Genomic DNA, 24,147 nt, shown 5'->3' on the forward strand with positions numbered 1-24,147 from the left:
ATACAACTCGTGAAAGTCACTTAATGCTTCTCTCATGGGTGTCCCCTACCCTGGTTGTTTGGGTTTTCTCCAGTGTAGGCAGGACCTGTTCTAACTGGGAGAGTTGCTGCTCTGGAAGTCTGGTGAGTCCTGTTCATTGATGGTGTTCAGCGGCAGCCCACAGCCATGGCAGATGGGGGTACCCAGGCCAGGCAGAGAGATCCCTTTCTCTTCAGTGACTCCACTCTAGGGTCTTTAGTGGCTGCACTGTCAGCGGGCACTTCAGAGGGCTTTGTCCACACAAGGGACTGCAAGGCTATGCTGAAGAGGCAGCAAGCTCTGCTATTGCAGCTGGAAGGCACTGTACCATGGGATGGGGAAGGAGTTGGAGGTCGTTCACCACTTCCTTAAAATGAGGTAGTAAATATTTTAATAAAACTCTGAAGCAAAATGGCAGTGATGAGCAACTGTGGGCTTCCCCGTAGGCAATCGATTTCATGTTGTCTCTGGGATGATGATGGTGGTGATGGTGGTGGTGGTGGTGGTATACACCAGCCAGAGCCACTAGAGTTCATAGTGGTTGCAGTACTGAGACTGCTCACAACACTGTCTGTGTCACAGATGTAGCTTTGGTTGTTGTTGGTACCCACACAGGCTTCCTTATCAGATTAGTATCAGACACCAGAATCTTCCAGGGATGGTGAGTTAAAAGGCCAGTGTCTGCTTCCTGCAGCCAGAGGTTCAGCCCCGCCAGGCAGGGACAGGGGCCTGGGCAGCGCTGAGGAGGAGGAAGAGTGCCATGTCACTCAGGAGCTTCTCTTCTCCAGCCCTCTCCTCCTCCTGCTTCCCTCTTCTGCTACTTCTATTTTTAACATCTTGAGGAATATCCTGTTTTCCATAATAAATGTACTAATTTATATCTCAACCAACAGAGAGATGAAAGGATGATAAATGGCGCGGGTGGTGGTGCTGATTACCACGTGGAAAGGTCACGGTCACGACAGAACCCAGTGTTAGTTTTTAGAGCTTTATTAGGAGGGAAAAGGGGAGAAGGAGAAAGATGAGAGCCAGGCCTGGTGGGGAGGGAAGCGGGAGCAGAGCAGAGAGCAGAGAGGGAACAGAGAGGGAGCAGAGAGAGCAAGTGGGGTCCGAATCCAGCTTTTTAAGGCAGGTATGTAGTCGTCAGTGCCCTCTGATGATGTAAGATGCAAGACTCCAAGTTGCACACGTACAAGATACTAACAGAGAGGGTTTGTTTTCTCCATTTTTACCAAAACAATATCTTGGTTTGTTTTTAAAAAACAGGATCTTACTCTGTTTCCCAGGCTGGCCTTGAACTCATGGCCATCCTCTTGTCTCAGTCTCTGGAGAGTTGGGAGTACAGTCATAAACCACTACATCTGGCATTTTATGAATATTTTTTATAATAGCTATTGTAAAGCAGTGTTCTGATTATGATTTGGACCAGGATTTACATTTCTTCTAGCCATTTGTTCGTCCTCTCAGAAATGACCGTTAATATCCATGAGAAAGCAACACGTGCTCTTCACAGAAGAAGCATCTTCCTAGCCCCTAAGGGTACTTTTAATGAGCCCTCCTGTGAGACTGATGGTCCTCACTATTCAAAACTATTTGCAGTTATCTTTCATCTTGGAATGCCTATTGATAGCTTTTACCTGACTTCCAACTAGGTTAAACTTTAATTTCTTATTGATTTGTGGGAATTTTCATATAATGATAAAGTTGCAGTTGTGTTTTTTGATCTCTTCTTTAATTGATAGGATGTTGGGATATTTCAGTAAAGTTAAATCTATTTTAAAAAAACAATATAAAGACAGCCTTTGGGGCTGTAGAGATGGTTCAGCAGTTAAGAGCTGGCTGCTCTTCCAGAGGACCTGGTTCAATTCCCAGCACCCTCATGGCAGCTCACAAATGTCTGTAGTTCCATTTCAGGAGATCTGACACCCTTACACAGACATACATGCAGACAAAACACCAATGCACATTAAAAAAAATCTAAAAAAAAGTTTGCTTGTTTGCTTGTTTAAAAAAGTTCAAGGCCAGCCTGGGCTACAAAGCAAGTTCCAGGAAAGGTGCAAAGCTACACAGAGAAACCCTGTCTCGAAAAAGAAACAAAAAACCAAAAAAAAAAAAAAAAAAAAAAGGAGTAAAAGACAAATCGTTATTGATATTTTGATAGATTTCCTTTTGTGTGTGCATTATCTCTCACTTGTAAGGAATCTGTAATTACTGGGACTTTGGGCTGTTTTATAAAGGAAAGTTGTATAATGAAATAATAATGCACAATCAAATAATCCCACTGACCGAATATACGGTTTAATGAACTATTATAATCTGAACACCCTTGTAATTACGACTCAGGCCACCCTGAATGTCTGGAAGTCTACCATGCATTCCAGCGGCCTCACCACATCTCAACACCTTTCCTCCCAAAGGACCTTCCACCCCATCCTGAACAACAACCACGTCCTTTGTGTTTCTTTGTAGTTTCTCACTCTTGTGCAATCCCAGATACTACAGACTCATTCACTGAAATATTGCCATGTCTTTAAAATATTTTTCAATCTTCAGGATCCCCTTCTTGTTACTGTTGATTTGTTTTTGTTTGTATAAAAAGCATTTTTTTAGATAAAGACTCTAGGACTTTATCCTCTATATTTCCTACAAATTGCCCTTGGGATCTAAGACTTCCTTAGATGAAGGTAGATTCCCTTTGAAAAGACCAATAGTTTCTAGGTGTAGTGGGGCGTGCCTTTAATCCCAGCAGAGGTAGGTGGATCTCTGGGAGTTTGAGAACAGCCTGGTCTACAGAGTGGGTTCCAGGACAGCTAAGGCTGTTAAACACAGAAACCCAGTCTTGAAGAAAAAAAAAAACAAAAAACCAAAACCAAAACCAGTAGTAGTACCATGTTCCTCCACCAGGAGGCACAAACGATCTGGTTTCTGTTTTGAGTGTGTATGATTGATAACTGCTGCTGATACCCCATAGCTCAGATTCATTGATTTGTTGAGAGTTGCAAAATAGCAATATCCTAATTCAACCATTTGTTTTTCATTTGTTATTTGGAATATGCTGGAATATTTTCATATCAATATTACTTTTCTATTCAGGAATCAATGGTATAATTTATAAATTTTATAATTCATATAATCAATGGAGATTAATATTTGGTTTTTACTAGTTTTTAAGGTAGTTATTTGTTTCCTTGAACATCTCAAAACTAGTCAATTAACTTAAAAAAAATCCTTATGCCCAATGTGGTGGTGCATACCTTTAAATCCAGCATTCAGAGGGTAGAGGCAGGAGGATCTCTGTGAGTTCAAGGTCAGCCTGGTCTTCAAAATGAGTTCCAGGTCAGCCAAGACTACATAGTGAGACCCTGTCTCAAAATAAAACAAAACAAAACAAACAAAACAAAAAATCCTTGTCTATGATTTTAAGATATTTGAAGAGCTTCAATAAAAACTTCAATCAATTGTGATTATTATACTTTTTACAGCAGAGCTCTTTGCTTTGCTTAGGGGAATCCTGGGCCATTAGGTAAGCTGTTACTAGCTTTTGTGTTTTAATATGTGAAATTGTATTTCAGATTCATCACCTGTCTTATATTTTTTTTTATAATAGACTGGAATGAACTGTTTCACGCCAACAGCCTTTGTTTCTCTTAGACATGATAGCTCAAGATCAATCTAAGTACAAAAACGGTCAGTTGCTGCTGACTGACATTATAACTATACTCATTCAATGGATAGAGCTAGGAAATGTGCACATATCAAAGTTCATACTAATCCTTTGGAAGGGACAGGTTGTTTTGAGGGAGGCTTTTACTGTGTAGCCCTGGCTGGTCTGGAACTCAATATGTAGACCAGGTTGGCTTTGAACTCACAATTATCTTCCTGCTTCAGGCTGCTGAGTGCTAGGATTACAGAGGTGTATCATAGTGCCTGGCCTGATAATTCCCATTTGAATTCAGGAGTACAGAGGGTTGTACATAACCTCTTGCAGATTACTTCAAAATTTCTATCTTCCAAACCACTAATCCTGATTTTCAAGGGCCTTGAGAATCACAGAAGTAGAATCTCCCATGAACACTTATGCACCCGTGTTACTCCCAGTGAATTCTTAGATTAACACTACTGGTAGCAAACTTTCCTTTTCTCTACATTTTGGTTATTGATAGGATTGATTTTTTTTATGTTCATATGTGTGTTTGGTATGTGCAGTGGGTATGAGTATATAGTATACCCCCTGTGGTGCTTTGACAGAAAATGACCCCATAGGAAGTGGCACTATTAGGAGGTGTGGGCTTGTTGCAGGAAGTGTGTCACTAGAGGGTGGGTTTGAGGTCTCCAAAGCTCAAGCCAGTTCACTTCCTGCTGCCTGCCCTTGGAGATGTAGGACTCTCAGCTCCTTCCCTAGCACCTGCACGCTGCCATGTTTCCTGCCATGAGAATAATGGACTGAACCTCTGAAACTGTAAGCCAGTCCCAATTAAGTGTTTTCTTTATTAGAGTTGCCGTGATCATGGTGTCTCTTCACAGCAATAGAAACCCTAACTAATATAACCCCCTAATTTCTTTCACATTTATTGTCATTTTCAATGTCTTCCTTTTCTGGCTTTTTTGAAAAATTCAACTTTTCTTATTATTTATCCTTCACATCCTTTTCTGGCTATGAGCTCTGTTATGTGGTCTTAGTGGATTCTTTTGAGATTGTAGTGTACCTTTTTAAATTATAATTGTAAGGTTTCTTTCCTGGTAATAATACTTCACACATAGTATAAGAATGTTACAGTAGTGTATCTCCATTGTTACCCTGTGGGAACTTATTCAGCTTAATCTTACATTTTCCTCTTTTTTTGTTCCTTTGACACAATGTCTTGCTCTGTAATCCAGGCTGGCCTCAAATTCCCAGTATGCCTGCTTCAGGCTCCCTAGTCCTGAGATTACAGGCATGCAGCACCACATCCATCATATTTTCATATGTGTTATAAGCACTACATTATATTGTTTTTGATTGTATTTAAGTAGCAGATTTAATATTGTAGTGTTTTTAGTTTTAAAAAATAAACTCAGGTCCTCTTAAAAGAATAGCAAGCACTCTGGATCACTAAGCCAGATCTTCAGCCCCAGAGGTGTCTTTTTTTTTTTTTTTCACTTTGAGACAGGGTATCTCCATGTAAACCTAACTGTCCAGGAACTCAGTATGTAGAGTAGGCTGGCCTCTAACTCAGAGATCCACTTACCCCACCCCACCCCAAGAGTTGGAATTAAAAGTCTGTATCACCATGCTAGGCCCCAAATATGTACTTTAAAAAATGTATTATAACTACATTTGAAAAGTGCTGCAAGATGCTGTGTGTGTGTGTGTGTGTGTGTGTGTGTGTGTGTGTGTGTGTGTGTACACTTCTTACAGTAACAGTTAAGAACTAATGTATAAGATGGGTGTGGTGGTGCACATCTTTAATCCCTGCACTTAGGATGCAGAGGAACTGGATCTCTGTGAGTTCTAGGTTAGTTTGGTCCACATAGCAAGTTCCAGGACAGCCAGGACTTCATAAAGAAATCCTGTCTTAAAACAACAAACATATGTATAGAATTAGTTAAAAAAAATGTGTGTGTGGGGATTTCATTTGTAAAATAAAGGTGTAAACTTTATTAAAAAATAAACCTTTCAGGACTTGGGAGGCAGAGGCAGGAGAATCTCTGAGTTCAAGGCCAGCCTGGTCTACAGAGGGAGTTCTGGGACAGCCAGGGTTATACAGAGAAACCCTGTCTGGAAAAATAATAAATAAACAAACAAACAAATAAATAAATATAAAAATAAAACCAAACCTCTTTCAGCTAAAAAAAACCAAATATATATATATTTACTCAAGCAGTTAATGATTCTGTTGTTTGCATTCCTATGTCTGCCTACATATTTCCTGGGACAAATATTCCTTGGCTCAAAGGTTCTAACCTATAACATTTCTTATAGTGAAGGTATATTGATGATAAGCTCAGTATATGTAGATCTAAAAGTAGCCTTTACTTGATCTTATTTTTAAAGGTATTTTTTATAAGAAATATAGTTTTATGTTTATTTTAGTTGGTGTCTAGTACCTTAAAATGTTAATTCATTAATATTCTTTTTTATATCAGTTTTTTGGGGGGTAAGAAATCTTCTATTTATATTTTTGCTACTTTGTATGTGTGATACACATTTTCATCTCTGATTACATTTTTAAAAATTATTATATTTATTAGTGGTTTTTTTTGAGACAGGGTTTCTCTACATAACCCTGGCTATCCTGAAACTCACTCTATAGACCAGGCTGACCAGAGATCCACCTGCCTCTGCCTACCAAGTACTGGGATTAAAGGCATGTGCCATCACACCTGGTCAGTCTTTTTTTATTTAGATAAAAGAAAGTTTAACGGCATGCACCACCACTGCTTGGCTACCTCTTCTTATATGTTGATTTGGACAGACTAATAATATCCCTCTTGGAATCTTTCAAATGAAATTTACATGTGTGTCATGCCGCGGACTGGGTCTCAGTAGGGCCACCAGACCGAGGGAGAACGGGATGAAGGTGCTCAGGATAATTGGGATTCGGCGATGACAGACAGACACAGACACCAGAGTTTGCTGTGAAACTGCTGCAATTTTACTGAACATCAGGCTGAGATTTTATACAATCTTAACAAGGAACTAAGCCCAGGGGCAAAAGGAAAGCAATAGACGCAATCTTTTGTGGTCACACAATGTGGTTTTCAGAATGATTAATCCTTTCAGACAGAGACATGCTGTGTCCTGAACCCTAAGAGCCAGATTACGCACTCAATAACTGGTAATCCATTTCTAGTAATTTATTAAAGACAGCTACAAAGTCCTGGCCAAGAGCCTTAGCTCACCTCTTTAGCACAGGTGCTATACCCCTTAATATAGCTGACCTTGTCTGCCTATCATATGTACACCATACCTTTCTGCTTCTAACCAGCCTTTCCATAAAAGGCAACTGATTCCACAACATTCTTTTTTCCCCATGATTTACCCAACCGATTCCCTTCATAGTCATAAGCCCCTGTAAAAGGGGGTGGATCTAAGTAATTTCTACTTCTGGGATTCCAACGAGGGGGTGTCCATCATTTCCCATTAATACAGTATTGAATGTACTTTCCAACCATTCTTGTGGGAGTTGCCAGTTTCCTAAGTTCTCTTTCTTGTGGGTTTGCATGAGCTGAGTGAGGGCTACCTAACAATCTTTTTACTTTTACATTTTCTTCCTTAGAACCTGAATCATTAGCTCTTTCTGTTCTAATCCATCCATGAGTGCCCCCACTGAAGTAGGGTTTTTTTTGTGCTATCTGCCCAAGGGCTTGAATCACTGGGGGTGGTGCCGGTGTAACAGTTGAGGAGTTATCAGGTACGTCAAGCGAGTGTCTGCGTGTCTGCGGAGTCCAGGCATGGAGAGGTTGTTATTGTCAGGAAAGAAGAAAAGAAGCAGGAGTCCTGCCAACCATCCGCGGAAGGCTGGTCTTTAGGGAACAATGTATCCAGGAACCATTGCTTGGGCTGATTGCCAGGGGACCGCCAGGGGCCTAGCCTCGAGAGACTTGTGCCCCCCTTCCTCGTGAGACCACCAGATCGGCATTTGTCACACGGGCGACACCGTTGCGGGTGTGGCAGTGTCACATCCTGCACTTATTCTGGTCAGTGTCTTTTGTTGTTGTTGTTGTTTGTTTGAGACAGGGTTTCTCTCTATAACAGCCCTGGCTGTCCTGGAACTCACTCTGTAGACCAGGCTGGCCTTGAACTCAGAGATCTGCCTGCCTCTGCCTCCCGAGTGCTGGGACTAAAGGCGCAGGCCACCATGCCTGGCAGACCAGTGTCTCTTTACTAACAGTCTCTTTGCTCCCAGATTCTTTCAATCTGTCCCTTCTGAAATCTTCTGCTCTTGCTGCTTATTTCTCTTTCTCATTCTCACCCTTCTTCCTCTCTTTTCTTCCTTTTCCCTTTTTAAAAAAAATTTCTGTTAAGAATATGTTCTGTCCAGTCACAGTTTAAAAACCTGTTTCCTACCTAACTCTTCATTCATTTCTCTTATCCTAAGGATAGGCAAGTCTTCAGTGTGGCTTCTACCTTCAAGCCATTTGTCCTTTTGGTGCAGCTGAACCAAGGGCATGCTGGGAAATCAGAAAAGGACACAGTCCTTCAACATCTACTGCAGACAGAGGCGCATATTCTGGGCAGCAGATGTGGAGATGGGCCGTGTGGCAGCACCTACACCATAGCCCATGTAGAAGGCATGAGCTGCTGAATAGAAGATAGAGAACTTGCTCACAGTAGACAGAAGCAGAATCGGTCTTCAAGTCTTACCATGTGCAAACATGAGCTGCAGATGGAGGAATAAACATAATGTGAACTAAGAAACAGTAAAAAGAAAGAAAGGAAAAAAGAAGGAAGAAAGAAAGGAAGAAACAAAAGAAGAAAAATATCTTTGTGACTTAGGAATGATGTTCTTTTTCAGAAAGGTACCCAAAACACAGATCCTCAAAAAAGACCCATATTTATTACATTAAAATGAGATTATTTGATAAATGCATGACCAAAGTTGTATTTCTCCAGATAGCATATTGGTACAAGATTGTTGAAATGCTTAAAAATTACAGGGGGCATGAAGATTCTATGAGGAATTAGAGTTTCACAATTACAGAGACAGAGAACCCAAGAGAAAAAATAAGCTAAATGCATGAAGACGCCCACAGACAAGGAAAAGCAGCTAGCCTACAGGTGAGGAGATGCTTACACTCACCACTTTTAGAGAAGTGAAAATTGGAACAACGGTCAGACAGTTCACAGAAACACTGATGACTCCATCGTCACCACCCAGAACCGGTGCGATAAGCAAAATGAATGGAAAAGCTATTAAGGCAAATATGGAGACCAGGTACGAACTCACCAGGCCAACGTCTAAGTGCCATCTCACTTCTGCTTCTGACTGTCCAAACTGTCAGAGATAGAGGTCAACACAAAGTCCTTGAAATGGAAATATTTATTGAGGAAACCAATTGCTTATTGAGAGTCAAGGTTGGTCAACCACTTTAGGTCTCTTCTGTTGGTTATTTGTTTTCCTGAGAAATAAGTCCAGTGGTTGATAGGCGTGTGGGTACTGATAGGCATGTGGGTACGTAGGTAATGGTAGGTAGGTAGACAAATAGACAGTCAGGAAATCAACTTTGCTGCCTCCTGGTGTAGACAGACATATGGCAAACCTAAACTGAGAAAGGTATGGCTGTTGAGCATTCAGGCACCACAGGAAGGCAAGCTGTACATCAGCTAAGCTACCAACACATGGTGAGGTAGCCTCTGAGAGAGCGAGAGAGCGGGAAGGGAATTCAGCAAGTGTAGCTGGAGGGGGATGATGAGTTGCAGGCTTGTCATGTCTACCTGATGAGGGGGGACTACAGTTCATCTTGCTGAACTCCATACTGGTTGTTTCCCCTCATGAAGAAATGGAATCACAGAGACACCATTTCATGAGCTCACGGAGGGAGACAGAGATATACAGCTCCAGGGGTGTCATGTGGCAGTCATGAGAATGCTTTCTCACAGACCTCTAAACTGCAGAGTATGACTGAGGTGGGAGTCGGGGCGGGGGTGCAGAGCTGCAGCCAAGGAGATTCTGCTGTGAGTTTGCTGTGAGGCTCCTCCTGCAGGCTGCTCCTAGCCAAAGACAACGTGTAACAAGATCCCTCAAGTCTACCTATTCCTGGGTCACACAGGATACTGCTAATACCAGGCTTTCAGAGACTTGGCTAAATCTGTCTTAGCCAAGGACAGTCTTAGGTCAGGCAGCCTGCCATTTTTCCTGCCAGGGTTCTCCCAGACTCTTATTGTGGGCTGATAGCTGTCTCAGCCATACAAAACAATGTTCCCACTTTGAAAACCCACATCGCTAGTGTCCTCATAAAGTCTATGCAGAGTTAACATCATCTTGGTATCTGCTTCTCAGAGAGCTTGTGTTTACACACAACTTATACTCTAGGAGGAAGGAGAGTTGAGAATGGCCCTGTGACTTCTGACTTGGTGTCCTGTGTGTATAGTGACAGTGGGGAAAAGGAGATGGATCTCCATCTGGGAGGAAAAAAAAAGACATGGCCATAGACCAGAAAGTTCCCTCGGGCTGCGGTGATCTGTTGTGTATGCAGACCGTTCCCACCCACGACACCTTGTCCTGTTCTTTCAGGAGCCCATTGTCTGCTTCCACCATGTGCTTCCAAGGATTGAGCTGAGCTGTACATATCAGATTTGGAGCCAGTGCCTTATCCCCTGGGCTGTCTTACTGCTCCTTGGTTCTAATTCTTAAGAGCAGTTTTAGCATCCTCTAGAGCTAAAAAACAGATTGTTATGAAACATGTGGAAGCTTACCATGGCGTTTCTGCCATGGCTCAGTCTGCTACAACAACATTCCACACACTGGGTGGCTTAAACAGAAGACATTTGTTTCTTACCATTTTGGAGAGAGAGAGAGAGAGAGAGAGAGAGAGAGAGAGAGAGAGAGAGAGAGAGAGAGAGAGAGAGATATTGGTCTTCTTATAAAGGTCTTAATCTCGCCCATACCCTGGACTCATGTGCCTGCTGTTAGTATTCACAATATATTTCCCCTTCATTCTGTATAATTATTTCACTCCAAATAAAGTTATCTTGCTACTTTTGCCGAAAAAGAGGGAGATTTAATCTGAATCTAATTATCCCTCCCTAGTTTGACCTCCAAATACATCCCATTGAGATTAGGTAAATTTGGGGTGGGGATGTGACATGATAGTAGCCTGTAACAGTTTCTGTCAGCCATATTGAGATATGTTCGGTCCCTCAGACAGTCCTGTGCCATGTGGGCGGTGTGGGTAGGTCGAAGATATTCTCACTTCCCTTGTGGAAGACAGAATTCAATTCTAGATCAGAGGGCTTGGCCACACAGCCTTAAAAAGTGGTTTTGGTGGGTACGAGTATCTCACCAGGAACATTTATTTTTACTTTATCTCCCAGCAGCTGTTTTTATCTGCAAATAAATGTTAAAGGCAGGGGGCAATTACGTGTGTTATCACAATAAAGCAAATCAAGAAATATGCTTGATAACTGTGCAAGGTTTTGTACACAGGGGTATGTTTGATTTAGGTATGCTCTAATAAAAAAGAAAGGAAGATTAGGACCATTTTACTGGGAGTTTAAGATAGTTTAAAATACATTGCAAGGTATGATGGCATTAAGTCACTGACTTCGAGTTTAAAATTGTATTTTTCCGTGTTAATGATATCATAACTTCGAAGCGTGCATCACCTCTTTTACTATTTCTTCATGGGTTCCCAAACACCATGCCACCTGGTTGTTTGCCACTCTGCGGTGACAGGAGGCCCGTGTCTAGCCGTCTCTCCATCTATTCACATCCAGCCAAACAAAACCCCTTTTGGGCTTTGTTTGCTTGAGGAAAGGAATTGGCTGCGTGGACAAGCTATCGCCTTGGATAATTTGTCTTGGGCTGCTAGTGGCTGAATGTTTTAACAAGTTTATCAGTCCCACTTGCTTCACAAATATGTTTAAAACCGGAACCGTGGCATTAAAAGCCAAAGCAAATAGGACGAGTGCTTCTGGCTTAAGCATTTCCGTCTCACAATAAACCCTAGTTCAAAGAAGCTACAGAGAGGCACAGTGTACTTTTTAAGTGCAATTCAAGTCAATAAACATTTACTGTTAAAGATCCTTCTAACTTTCCTGGCCTGATACAGTGGGTCCTTTATGTAAGGATTCGATCCAAATCCAGAACTATTTCTAATTGAGATTATCAAAGGGTATGCATAGGGACAAAAGACTGAAAAAGCTCCAAGGTTGACCATTGAGTAATGTTCTGAGTACCATGGCATCATTCTGGACTGGGTAGGGTCGTTGTTGTGGGGCCCCATCTTCCTGAAACCCATCCTTGTGGATGCTGGGGTCCATGAAGTCTGAGTTAAGAGACTCTGCTGTGACCTCATCCTGAATAGACAGAAACTGGGCATGTATTGGCTAAGTGTAGTAGAAAGGAGAGCAGAAGGAAGGGAAGGAGTCTTATTCCCCGCCCCCCAAAGGATGTCTACACACCCTTGGAAGTTCCATGTGGAGTGATCAAATCTTTCAGGAAGATCAGGGAAGGACGTCCAGCTGTGGTCCTAAACATTCCTCAGGACCTGTAATTTGCATTTTGGACACATCACACCAACTCACACAGGGTGAGGATCTAAATTTCATTCATAAATTAAAAACAATTACCCAGGGAGCAAGCAGCTTTATGTTTTTATCAAGGGGCCCATCTACAGTAATTTTTGTTTTATTTTTGAGGCGGGATAGCATTTATCTCAGGCTAGCCTCGAGGACAACTCTGTGGCTGAGGATAACTCTGAACTCCTGATTCCCTGCCTCTACCCGTCCAGTGCTGGAATCACAGGTATGCGCACACCTCTGCCTGACTCCACCTTTGTTGTCCTTCCTCTTCTCCCTGGTGGGAAGTCAGGGTTCTTCTTTAGTCATTTCATCTCCAAGGTGAACCTGAAGTAGGTTATTTTCTGCACTTCTCAGAGTCCTAGAGCTCTCGGCCTGTGACAGATGTCGGCATCATTCTGCCTGGTGCTTGACCGGCAAGATCTACTGTGAGGTTTGAGATTTCACATCACTCAGACTCACACCCACGCCCCACTGAAAAGACCACTAACTCTGTCACTGTTTTCTTGACCACTGGCTCATTTGTTTCTGCCAGTGTACAAGCAGCTAGACCCAACTAGGAACAAGGCATCTGTCTCTTCCACAAACCCAGCTCTCCAGTTAGCCTCAAGCAGGTAGCAGGACTGCTAATCTTTCTGCCTGTTTGAAGGAAAGAACGCCCACATCTATTCACTCTAAGAACTCTCAAAAGATGCCAGATTACCTTGAGCCCAGACTTGATCAGAGCCACATAAGAAATCCATTTCCCAAAGGAGGAGCAGGTGGAGAACCAAGAGCTGCTTCTGGGGATGCTCAGACAAAGAAACGCAGAGAGATCAAGAAATGGGACAGCTTCAGCTCCCTTAATGTAGGATTGGATCCACAGTCTGTCCAGTAGGGTGCATCCCTGATCATACTACAGCATCGGGGGGAACCTGTTTTTGCCTGAGAGGAAGCTCTGGGCTGAGGACAGGTGATTCTCTGAGCAGAGAACAGTTTCCTTCCTTCCTTCCTTCCTTCCTTCCTTCCTTCCTTCCTTCCTTCCTTCCTTCCTTCCTTCCTTCCTTCTTTTTGGTTTTTCTGAGACAAGGTTTCTCTGTGTATTGCTGGCTGTCCTGGAACTTGCTCTGTTTGTAGACCAGGCAGGCGGGTCTCAAACTCAGAGATTCACCTGCATCTTCCTCCTGAGTTCTGGGATTAAAGGCTACCACTGCCTGGCCAAAGAACGGCTTTGAAGAGGTTTGCTGAATGCTCACATCAGGGGCCGTGGGGCTAGACCATGGAGGGTGAAGATACCTTGGGGAAACCCACATTGGTTGAGGGTGATCAAGCTGACTTTATGAGAAGTTCCTACCCCACAATGGTACATCAAGGCAAAAAAGGCCCCTCCTGCAGCTATTGTAGCTGGCACTGGAGGGTCCATCCATTCCCATTGTACATCCTTGGGCCTTTAGACTCCTGGAGTTTGTCCACTGCTTTGATGGTGCAAACAGGCTTTCTTTTCTTTTCATCAAAATTTTTAATCATGATTGCAAAGGAGAAATCTGGGTCAGTTTACAGATTGTCTGGTAAAGAACCTTTCACAAGACTTTGCTCATGAGTTTGATTCAAGCTAAACTGAGCAAATGTGTGGCATGATGGCGCCAGTATCATGCTCTCTTATAGTTTCCTCCACCTGAGAGGATCCTCTTGGAGCCCCCATGATAGATCCCCAGACAGGCTTGCCAAGCCACGTAAGTGGGTCATCTGAAACATCTTGTGAACTCCTATTATCCCCACATACTTACTTTCAGGGTGATAGGGAGGAGCTTCGTGAAGGGAGGAGCTTCCTGGGGAGTTCTTAGGTTTATTCTTAATCTCCTGCCAATGATTTACTTTCCTCTGTGTGGTTGAATTGGAAGACTGGGCAGTGAGTTATCAGAATGTATACAGGAAAAACGTGTCTTCACTCTAAGATCTCAAATACTGGTGAGCTGCAAGTCTCTGGCTGGAAAGTAAGTTCTGGGCTCCTGGATTTGAGTTTTTTGAAAGAGTTTTGTAGAAGGCAAAAAATGGGCCTTTTGGGAATTGAGATTCCTGCTGTCTTGGAGTCATCTTGAGTTCAAGTTCCCTTCTGCAGGGAGGGAGCCACTGTGGTGAACTGGAACCTGGACTTTGGTGGTAGATGATTCAGGTTGGACATACTGCTCCAATGCTTGCAAACGATGTTCACAATGTCACCCTCTAACTTTCAGTTTAGACCTTTGGTTAATTTTCTTCTGAATTCTGTTAATTTTTGAACATATTATATTCAGTTTTCTTCATCTGTGGTCATAGTTTGGGAAACTGGTGACACTTTGGCCTCTTCTAATATTTATATTAGTGATTTTTTTCTTTTTGTTTCATTGACTTGGTTAGAATTGTTAGAATAATGTTGACTAGTAAGAGTGATGATGGGCATTTTACCATAGTCAGGCTTTATTGGAACATTTTGTGTGAAGAAGGATGATTGCTATATATTATAATCTATATATTGTCATCTATATTATCCTTATATTATCATCTATCTATTCCCATCTATCTATTCCCATATTCTATCTATATGTTATCATTTATGTATTGTTCTGTCAGGTATTATTTATCAGATTAAGGAAGTTTTCTTGTAATTTTTTAAAAAATCATGACTGTGAGTCAAAATTTCCTACATTCTTGACCTCTATTGAATCAGAATTGTGAGATCGTTGCTTTTCGTTTCTTCTGTTAATGGTATATATATTAAATTATATTAATTAATAGTATATATTGATTAGTATTTTATAGCATTTATTATTATTAATAGTATATATAGTAAATTAATTGTCTTCCTATATAAATCTAAATCTAAGATGAATTTTTTTAATATCGCCAGGTTTGACCATATTTCACTGGGGTCTTCTTTCATCTTAACTGATAGGTGATATTCTTACTTGTTTCCTTGCATGCTGCCTGTATTAGGATCACCATATTCTGATGAACTGTGTTGCTTAAAGAAGAGGCCGGGAGAGCTGGAGGACATGCTGAGGGAACTCCATCTCTCCCTGTCGCTCGTCCTGGTGTTTGCCTGTGGCCTGCTATACCGGCTCACCCTGAGGTCCCAATGCTTCTTTGCCTGCCTACCTCTCTTCACATCTCCTCCGGGGCAGGAAGACCTCCTAAGCAGTGGACGAAGCATTGTGTTCATAGAGACTTCTGAAAGAGTGGAGCCACCTCCACTGGTGTCCTGTGCTGTGGAGTCTGCTGCCCAAATCTACCCGGAACAGCCGGTCATCTTCTTTATGAAAAGGCTCAGCAATGCCACACAGCTGAACTCAAGCACCAGCTACCCAGCCTTCTCCCTGCTCTCAGCCATAGATAATGTTTTCTTTGTCCCTTTGGACATGAGAAAACTGTTTGAAGACACACCCTTGTTTTCATGGTACACCAAAGTAAGTGTTCAAAGCAGTGAGAAAGTCTGTGTTGGGAAGGAGAAACAGAACCTGCAAGATAATGGGTCCAATGCACTCACTGTGGACAGGTAAACTGAGTACAGGGCCTCAACAAATAGTCAAGTCTAGCACTCAGAGTAATGGGTTGGAGTTCTTATTCAGGTAAATGGGAGACACATCAGTTAGGTGACTGGGCTGGTTTCCTTTGCATCCAGGCTTATTTCTTTGAGTCGTTTTGGTGTTTTGGAGGCTCTTCTTAACTGAACAATTTTTTTAATCCTTTTTAGATACATGGAACACTTACTTTTCATTATAATTTAAAACCCATCTATGTTAAACCTTTTCAACACCAGAGGTAGAAACCAAGCAATATTTGAAGTGAAATGATGTAGGTTGAAAATTCAGGAAGGATGAGTGGCATGATGCTCCATGAGATTGGGTTGTGGCAAGATAGGATTGAGAAGCCCCTGGAACTCCTAGGGATCCAATAATTCTCTTAGCAGTATATCACAATGAGGAAATAATATTTCAGTGTAATGTTGGTCTCACAGAGGATGCACAGTTGGGTAGTGCTTAAGAGAATTAGAGTGCAGCAGCTACTCAAGATTCCATTAGACAGGGCTTACCTGAGCTTTTTTTTGGGGGGGGGTTAACTGACATCTTATGGGAAGTATAAGACAACATGGAATGAAAGCCTCCTTTCCATTATAATGCAGTTATAATGATTTCACCTGTGCAGCCATCTCCAGCACTAAAAAGAATAAGGAAAGCCTTCATGGGGCACACACCAACAATCCTATTACTTGGGAGGTAGAGGTTGGGAGATCAAGAATTTAAAGTCATCTTTGGCGTTATAGTACCTTGTAGGCCATCCTGGGCTACTTGACACTTTGTCTCAAAAAACAAAGAATTTTAAAAAACAGACAATCAAGCCCCTCCAACAAGCAAACAAGCAAGCAAGCAAACAAACAAAAACCAAAGAAACCAAACAACTATTGCAACAGATGTTTGAATATGACTGAAATAGAAGTAGCTTTAAAAATTTTTGACTTCATATTCTTTTTTTATTGAAACAGTATTTCTCTGTGTAACAGCTCTGGCTGTCCTGAAACTTGCTTTGTAGACCAGGCTAACCTCAAACTCACAAAGATCTACCTGCCTCTGCTCTCTGAGTGCTGGAACTAAAGGCATGTGCCACCACCACCTGGCTAAGAAAATTATTTTTAAAAACAGAAATAATTTAAAAGTTGGTGTCATAACATTTGCTTTCCATGTGAGGTTCTCCCTAAATTCTCATCCACCCTGGACCAAATGTCAGTGAATATTTAATCTTTGTGAGCCAAGTAGCAAAAGAGAGGTTTTATTGTATCTGCTGCTGTGTTAGTTTACAAGGGTTCCTTTAACAAATGATCTCAGACCTGGTGACTGACAGCAACAGACGTTTATGCTCTCAGCTCTGCAAGCCACAGTCACAGCAGGATCTGTAGGGTAGGACTGTTTCTTGTGCCTTAACAGCTTCTGGTGGCCAAGCTGTTCCTTGGCTTGTAGCCCATCAATCTATTGCTGTCTCCTTCTTTAAACTCCCTTTACCTCTGTGTGCCTAGAGTCTCTGTCCACCCCATTCTTTAAATGACGTCTGTGATATTTTCAAGGACTCATCAGCATAATCCAGGATCTTCACCCCATCTCAATATCATTGACTTAATTCTATCTGCAAACATCTTCTCCCCATGCTTACAGGTTCCCAGAAATTAGGACCTGACATCTTTGGGCAGTCATTGTTTAGCCCATTATAGCACATTCATAAAAAGAGAAGAAATCCCTCCCCTCCCCTGCCCTGTCTTGCCTCATTAGTGGGGTTCTGGTGTGTTGGTGTGGTTGGCAGGCTTGAATCTAGTTGCTATCATTTGGAAACATTTGTCAAACTAAACTGTAACTCAGAGTGGACACTTTTAGTAGATTAGGCTGGCAGGAACTGGGATTGAAGGCAGCTTCTGGGGTCAGTAGTATCACTTAGGGCTCCAGTGACTTTTAGATGCCAAAGTCCCATCTGTTATAAGAGTCCGGAAATGTCAATTTGGGACTGGTCAGGAGGAAGCGGATAAATTCAAACATATTAAGTGTCCATATGTTAGTCTTGGCAGTTGCCAGCAGCAGAGTTCCTGGAAAGTGAGTGTCACTGTCCCGGGAGCAACAGGGTATGTAACAGGCCAGGAAGGCAGGTGCCAGGAATGGAGGGGTTTGGTCCATGCCTCTAAGGATGCCCCAGGTCTGCACAACCTTTCCCATACCTGAACTAGACTTTTCTTACCTAAATTGTAGTTTGCTCATTGGAAAAAGAAATATCAAAGCATGTTATTTTGGGAGATGCTGCACACTACCTCTTTTTCTTACAGATGAATCACTCCATAAGAATATTAAAACTTCATTATGGTTCTGAACTAAGGAAACTTTAGCCCTACTTAGAACTCTCTTTCAGTGTGATACATAAATAACCTCTTGGAACCAAAATCCTTTGGGACAAAGCTTGGGTTGTGCTAAGATGGATCTAGTTTTTACATGTTAGATTTTAGGAGCAAAGTGGGTCCTGAGATGCAGAGCCCTTAAGTGCCTGCTCCATCTGAGTTTGCAGGGTTCTATGCTGGGGTGTGTAACTACAGCGTTCATACCATGATACCCTTGAGGGAACCGGGCCAATACATGTTCTGTCTCAGCTGGGCCTCCAAAGGAGATAGATTGGGGGGCACCTGCTAGAGAGGATCCATGGTGCCATCATTTCCTAAGGACCCCTGGGTTTGCTATATGAACCATACAAGTAGTTGTAGCTCTTGAAGATGTCCATAACCAGCATGGGCATTGTCCTCAGACCTCCTTCTGCCGCCCACCCTATCTCAGGTGGATGGCAGGCTAATGCTCCCATCCAGGCAGGGTTCCTCTTCTGCTTTCCTAAGGCTTTTGATGTTCTCTTAGTTCAGTCAGAACCCTGAATTTCCCAGGTTATATTGATTTTTATCAAAACGTAGTTTCTTTTGAATGAGTGGCTATCTGAAGACAAGTTGTTCAGATTCAAATTCAACCAGTACTTGAGGACAAATGATGAAGTATCTTGATCCTTCAGTTTCTCATTTGAAAGATAGAATGACCACGAACCTCATCTTTGAGGATTTGTGTAGATTATCAAGTGCTTAGAATGATCATTGATATATACTAGCTATTAACTGTTTCTGTAAGTGATGGGATAACTTTCAGCAACTGTGAGACTTTTTTTTTTAAGTTTTTGTTAACTTGCTTTTGTTCTTTATAGTAGAATTCCAACAACTTTTTTTTTTTTGGTTTTTCGAGACAGGGTTTCTATGTGTAGTTTTGGTGCCTATCCTGGATCTTGCTGTGTAGACCAGGCTGGCCTCTAACTCACAGAAATCCACCTGGCTCTGCTTCCCACACACTGGGATTAAAGGCATGCGCCACCACTGCCCAGCTCATTTTTTTTTTTTAAATCAAAACCAAAGGTCTTTGTTTAATCTTTTACTCAATATATTTAAATTAGGAAAAACTTATTTTTTTTTTTATTCAAAATCTTACCATCCCAAAAGGGAACACTACGATTTATACTGATTTATTTTTATTCCTCTGGGCTCCTCTTCTGTTTTGCTTGATTTTTAGCATTTACAGTTATTCTTTCCTACCACCTACCCATCAGTGAAGGCTGACCTGTTTTTATCTGGAATATGGACCCTGATCACTTCTCTCACCCCCACCAGATTATTACCCTGATCCAAGTCTGGATGACCTCAGCAAACTCTTAGCCTGCTTCTTTGTCTGTCTCCATCAATTCCCGCCGTTGCCCCAGATTCTTGTCCACACAGCAGCCAAAGTGACCCTTGGAAAACCCATTCAGATTACATGGCTCCTTTCTGCTCAACCTGCCAAATAATTTCAAATCTTGATCCCATTCTACCTGATCTCTCCCTTTTCCATATTCTGCTTTGTCCTCATTGCCTGCGCCTCTCCCTCCTTCATCCTGCTTCTGTCTCATAGTCAGTATGCTTCTGCCTTGGGGCCCTTGCACTTGCTCCAACTTAGCATTTTCTCCCGGATGTTTTCATGGCGCACCCATCTATTACATTCAAGTTTCTGCTGGAGCCTAATACAACATTGTGCACTCTCTCACCCCTTTATAGTCCCCTCACCTAGTATTTTATTCCCTTCATAGTCCTTATCAACACCCAATGCAGTATATATTTGTTTATTGTCGATCTCCTCCCAGTGGGGATTTTTCCTTTTCGTTCATTATTATGCTTTCAGCAACTTCACAGTGCTTGGTGCATAGTAAGTGGGTCCTCAGTGAACTTCATTAAGGGACCTCCCAAGCGAACAAAGGCATGCATTCAAGCAGTCTCAGATTCTTTTTCTTTCCCCCAATTTCTCAACTAGTGTATTAATTTTTTTCGAGTTTCCTAGCTGTTTTCATTTTTCACTTTATTTTAATTTTTTAAAATATCAATCTTGAACATTTTGAGGATTAAAAAAAATCCATCCTTCACAGTTTCATGTTTGTGGTATTGTCACCCACATGGAAGATTGACTCACACTGTTCATTGTGCAATTCCTGCTGAATTTTGCCTCTATCTTTCCACTGCTTTGATGAAAGAAAACCCATTTTTTGAAATCTTCAATAACTGCTAAAAATATTTGCATTGATACAAATTGCTGTAAACTCTTTACTTCAAGGAAAATGGGGGGGGGTGAAGGTAAATTGAGAAATTTATTAAGTTTTGCTTGCAGTCAAATAGATTTTGGGGAATCTACCTTGTTGTGGTCCTTCCTAGCCACCCTTACTGCTTTCAGGCTCATTTGTACCTGTTCCCATAGGTCAACAGCAGTACTGAGAAACACTGGCTCCATGTCAGCTCAGATGCATCCCGCCTGGCTATCATCTGGAAATATGGTGGCATCTACATGGACACTGATGTCATCTCCATCAGGCCCATCCCCGAAGAGAACTTCTTGGCAGCCCAGGGTTCCCGGCACTCTAGTAACGGTGTATTTGGGTTTCTCCCCCACCACCCCTTTCTGTGGGCCTGCATGGAGAACTTTGTTGAGCACTATAACTCAGACATTTGGGGCAACCAAGGTCCCAATTTGATGACAAGGATGTTAAGGGTGTGGTGCAGACTTAAAGACTTCCAAGAGCTGGGTGACCTGAAGTGTCTGAATATTTCCTTCCTTCATCCCCAGAGATTTTACCCTATCCCCTATCCAGAGTGGAGGCGCTACTATCAAGTGTGGGACACAGAGCCAAGCTTCAATGACTCCTATGCGCTGCATTTGTGGAACTACATGAATAAAGAGGGCAGGACTGTGGTTAGAGGAAGTAACACCCTGGTGGAAAATCTCTATCGAAAGCACTGTCCTAAGACTTACAGGGCTCTGATTCAAGGTACAGACGGGAAAGTGTCCAGGGAGCCAGGTACAGGTAACACATAGAGGGCTACTGCTGCTGTGGGAAACTGGACACTTCTGGGCTGCCCTACTCTCTACTGTCTCTAGAGGCTGGGAGTTATCCACATCTTCAGGATTAACTTTCCCTGGTAATAATACATACTTCAAAAGAAAAGTGGCTGTAAATGTAGAACATATTTATCCTTCATGGAGCAGCAAGTCTGAAGGCAGATAATTTAAGGACAGGCATGTTAATAGTGGCCATTGGAAGCCCCAGCTTGAATCTTTCAGATTGTTGTCCTAGCATCTGTAGACCATGTTCCAAGTGGCTGCTGGACCTCCAGCCCATCATCTGGCTATTCCAGACACTAGGATGATAGAAGGAGGAAAGAAAATGCATTTCATAAAGACTTTATGCAAGTATTGTATAAGTGCAAATACTGTGTATCCTTGCATCTCCCTGGCTAGACTGTAGCTGCAAGAGAGACTGGTAGTTCGCTAATAGGTCTGCTTATGTTCTGTTCTATTTAATATTGTAAGATTAATTTTAACACCTGTCAGAATGAAAGGGACATGGCTGTTATTGTTGTTGTTTTGATTTTTGAGACAGGGTCTTGCTATGCAGTTCTGGCTGTCCTGGAACTCTCTGTGTAGACCAGGATAGCGTCCAACTCACAGAGATCTACCTGCCTCCCCCTCCTGAGTGCTGGGATTCAAGGCATGTGGCATCATACCCAGCCCTTGACTTTGACATCTGTATTAATCCATTTTCTGCCACTATAACAAAATACTGGAACTGGGAAATTTATTAAGAAAAGAGGTTTATTTATCTCAGACATTTGGAGGCTGAGATCTTGACTCAGATGACTCTTTCTATTTGGTCTCTAGTGAAGCCCTCATGGAGGATGGCATCACAGTGACAGGACGCATATACAAGAGGTCACATGGTGAGTCAGGAAGCCAGAAAAGTGTAGGAGCCAAGTCCCTTGCAACTCCCCCCATGGGAGGGGGCAGAGGGAAGGTCTTGCTGTGTATCCCAGGCTGGCCTCAAACTCTCAGTCCTTTTTCCTAAGCCTCAGAGGGCTGGGATTACAAGTGTGTGCCACCATGGCCAGCTCAGACTTCCTCTTTTTGTAAGAACCAACTGGAATTCCATCAAAAGTATATTAATTCCTTCTGATGATGGAACCCTCCCATGACCTCATTGCATTGCTCTTCTTCTCAAATGTTCTGCTTCCTCTCAACGTTGCCACACTGGAGACTGAACTTAAAACACATGAGCCCATGTGTAAACTACAGCAGTGTTCACCAATCCATTAAGTCATTGATCTTCCTGTGTACCAAGAACTAATTTAGGGGCCAAAGATGCAGGTGAACCAATCAGTCTTGGTCCCGGCACATGTGTCCTAATTACTAGTCTCCTCCCATCCCCAGCCTGCCTTCCCCACACTGTCCTTTTTCAATGTACACATTTATCCTACCCCAGCCTTTGCTTAAGAGCAAATGATAAGCTCAAGTTTTTTAAAGCTGCTTCCTCCACAGATTCAGATGAAAACTGACTTCCTCCAAGCATCATGTTGTACACCATAAACACATGTAATTTTTTTTATTTTTCAATTAAAATACAAATAAATTCACTTCTGCTTCTCAGGAGGCATGAAAATTGATATTATTATTTTTTTCTGTAAGCAGTTATCAGCCAAGTCTTTCTAGAAATTTCATCTTGGTTGTTTGCTTTATGGAAAAATTTACACTTTTTCCCAAACACAAAATTATGATGTCTTATGAAACTCTACATCCATCTGTTGCCTTTCACTGTTAAATTTCCCTCTTCAAGAATCATGGCTCTGATAGTCTTATTAAAAAAAATTGGTGAGATGGCTCCCTGGGCAAAGGTGTTTGCTGTCAAACCTGATGACCTGAATATGAGCCTTGGAACCCATATGATAGAAGGAGAGAACCAATTCCTGCCAGCTGACCTCTGACCTCCACATGTGTGCTGTGGTGTACATGTACACACACACACACACACACACACACACACACACACACACACACACACACACACACACACTGTAAAGAAACCAAACAACCCAAACATTCACAAGTCCTGTGTCCTGCCTCAGGTTTATTTATTCCATTACTTGCTGTGTTTTCTGATATCTGACTCCCCATTACCCCATGATGATGCCCTCTCTTTGTGTCCCTGAGACAGTGAACTCAGGTGTTCAACATTTCACAGATAAGAATTCCCGTTATCCCTGCTTGGGAGGAGCAGTTTGGTTCTTATTGCTGTAACTGAAGAATGCTCTCCAGACATCCCTGAACACAAAAGTTTGAAGGACTTGAGTGAAAACACTTTAAGCTTCTCAAAAATATATAGTGTTTCCAGTGAGACCAAATAGGTCAACAACAGTGTCATATGTATTTCTTTATGCTGGTTGTACTTGTATGGATTTTTTTGAGTCAATAATGATAATTTGATGTTTAGAAAGTCCTTTGTTTTGCAGTAAAATGAGTTTTTGATTAGTAAGTGTGGAAAATGAATTAATAACTTATGTAAGGAGTACCATTTGTATGGTAAAAAAGAATGAATTTAAATCACTTGTAGTGGTTCTGAGGAAAATGGGGCAATGTAATTTCCTGTTTCATTTTGGAAAGGTCAATTGTTACCCTTGTTTAACTGGACTTATATTTTCTTATTCTATGCAGCATGTAATAACATTTTTTATGTTGGGGTATTTTCTATTTTTATTGGTTTGTTACCAATAAAATAACTCTATATGTTAAGAACCCTAATATATTTTATTATGTTGCAATTTTTCAGTCTGTTCCTTTTTTGATTTCACTATTTAAATTAAAAATTATTCTTTGGTAATTTCACATATAAATATAATGCGTTTATATGATATATGATATCTACCCTCTGGTGTCCCCCTCTAACTCCTCATGTCTTCTTCCTCCTCCTCTTCTTCTTCCTTTTCTACCCACTGAGTCTACTTAGTGCTGCCTGTATGTACATGACTGTAGGGCACCAGCCAC

At 41.9% G+C, this 24,147-nt stretch overlaps 1 protein-coding gene across 1 annotated transcript; it reads left to right on the forward strand.

Annotated features, from left to right (window-relative positions):
* The first annotated feature begins 15,252 nt into the window (after window positions 1–15,252).
* On the forward strand, window positions 15,253–22,423 carry A4gnt (alpha-1,4-N-acetylglucosaminyltransferase). Its single transcript, XM_052729687.1, has 2 exons — window positions 15,253–15,663; window positions 20,536–22,423. Exons 1-2 carry the CDS (start codon window positions 15,253–15,255, stop codon window positions 21,148–21,150), a joined length of 1,026 nt encoding a protein of 341 aa, XP_052585647.1. The 3' UTR covers window positions 21,151–22,423.
* The last annotated feature ends 1,724 nt before the right edge of the window (window positions 22,424–24,147 follow it).

This window comes from Peromyscus californicus, unplaced genomic scaffold (genome assembly GCF_007827085.1).
Source record: "Peromyscus californicus insignis strain IS unplaced genomic scaffold, ASM782708v3 Scaffold_11__1_contigs__length_118956290, whole genome shotgun sequence".
NCBI classification, from domain to species: domain Eukaryota; kingdom Metazoa; phylum Chordata; class Mammalia; order Rodentia; family Cricetidae; genus Peromyscus; species Peromyscus californicus.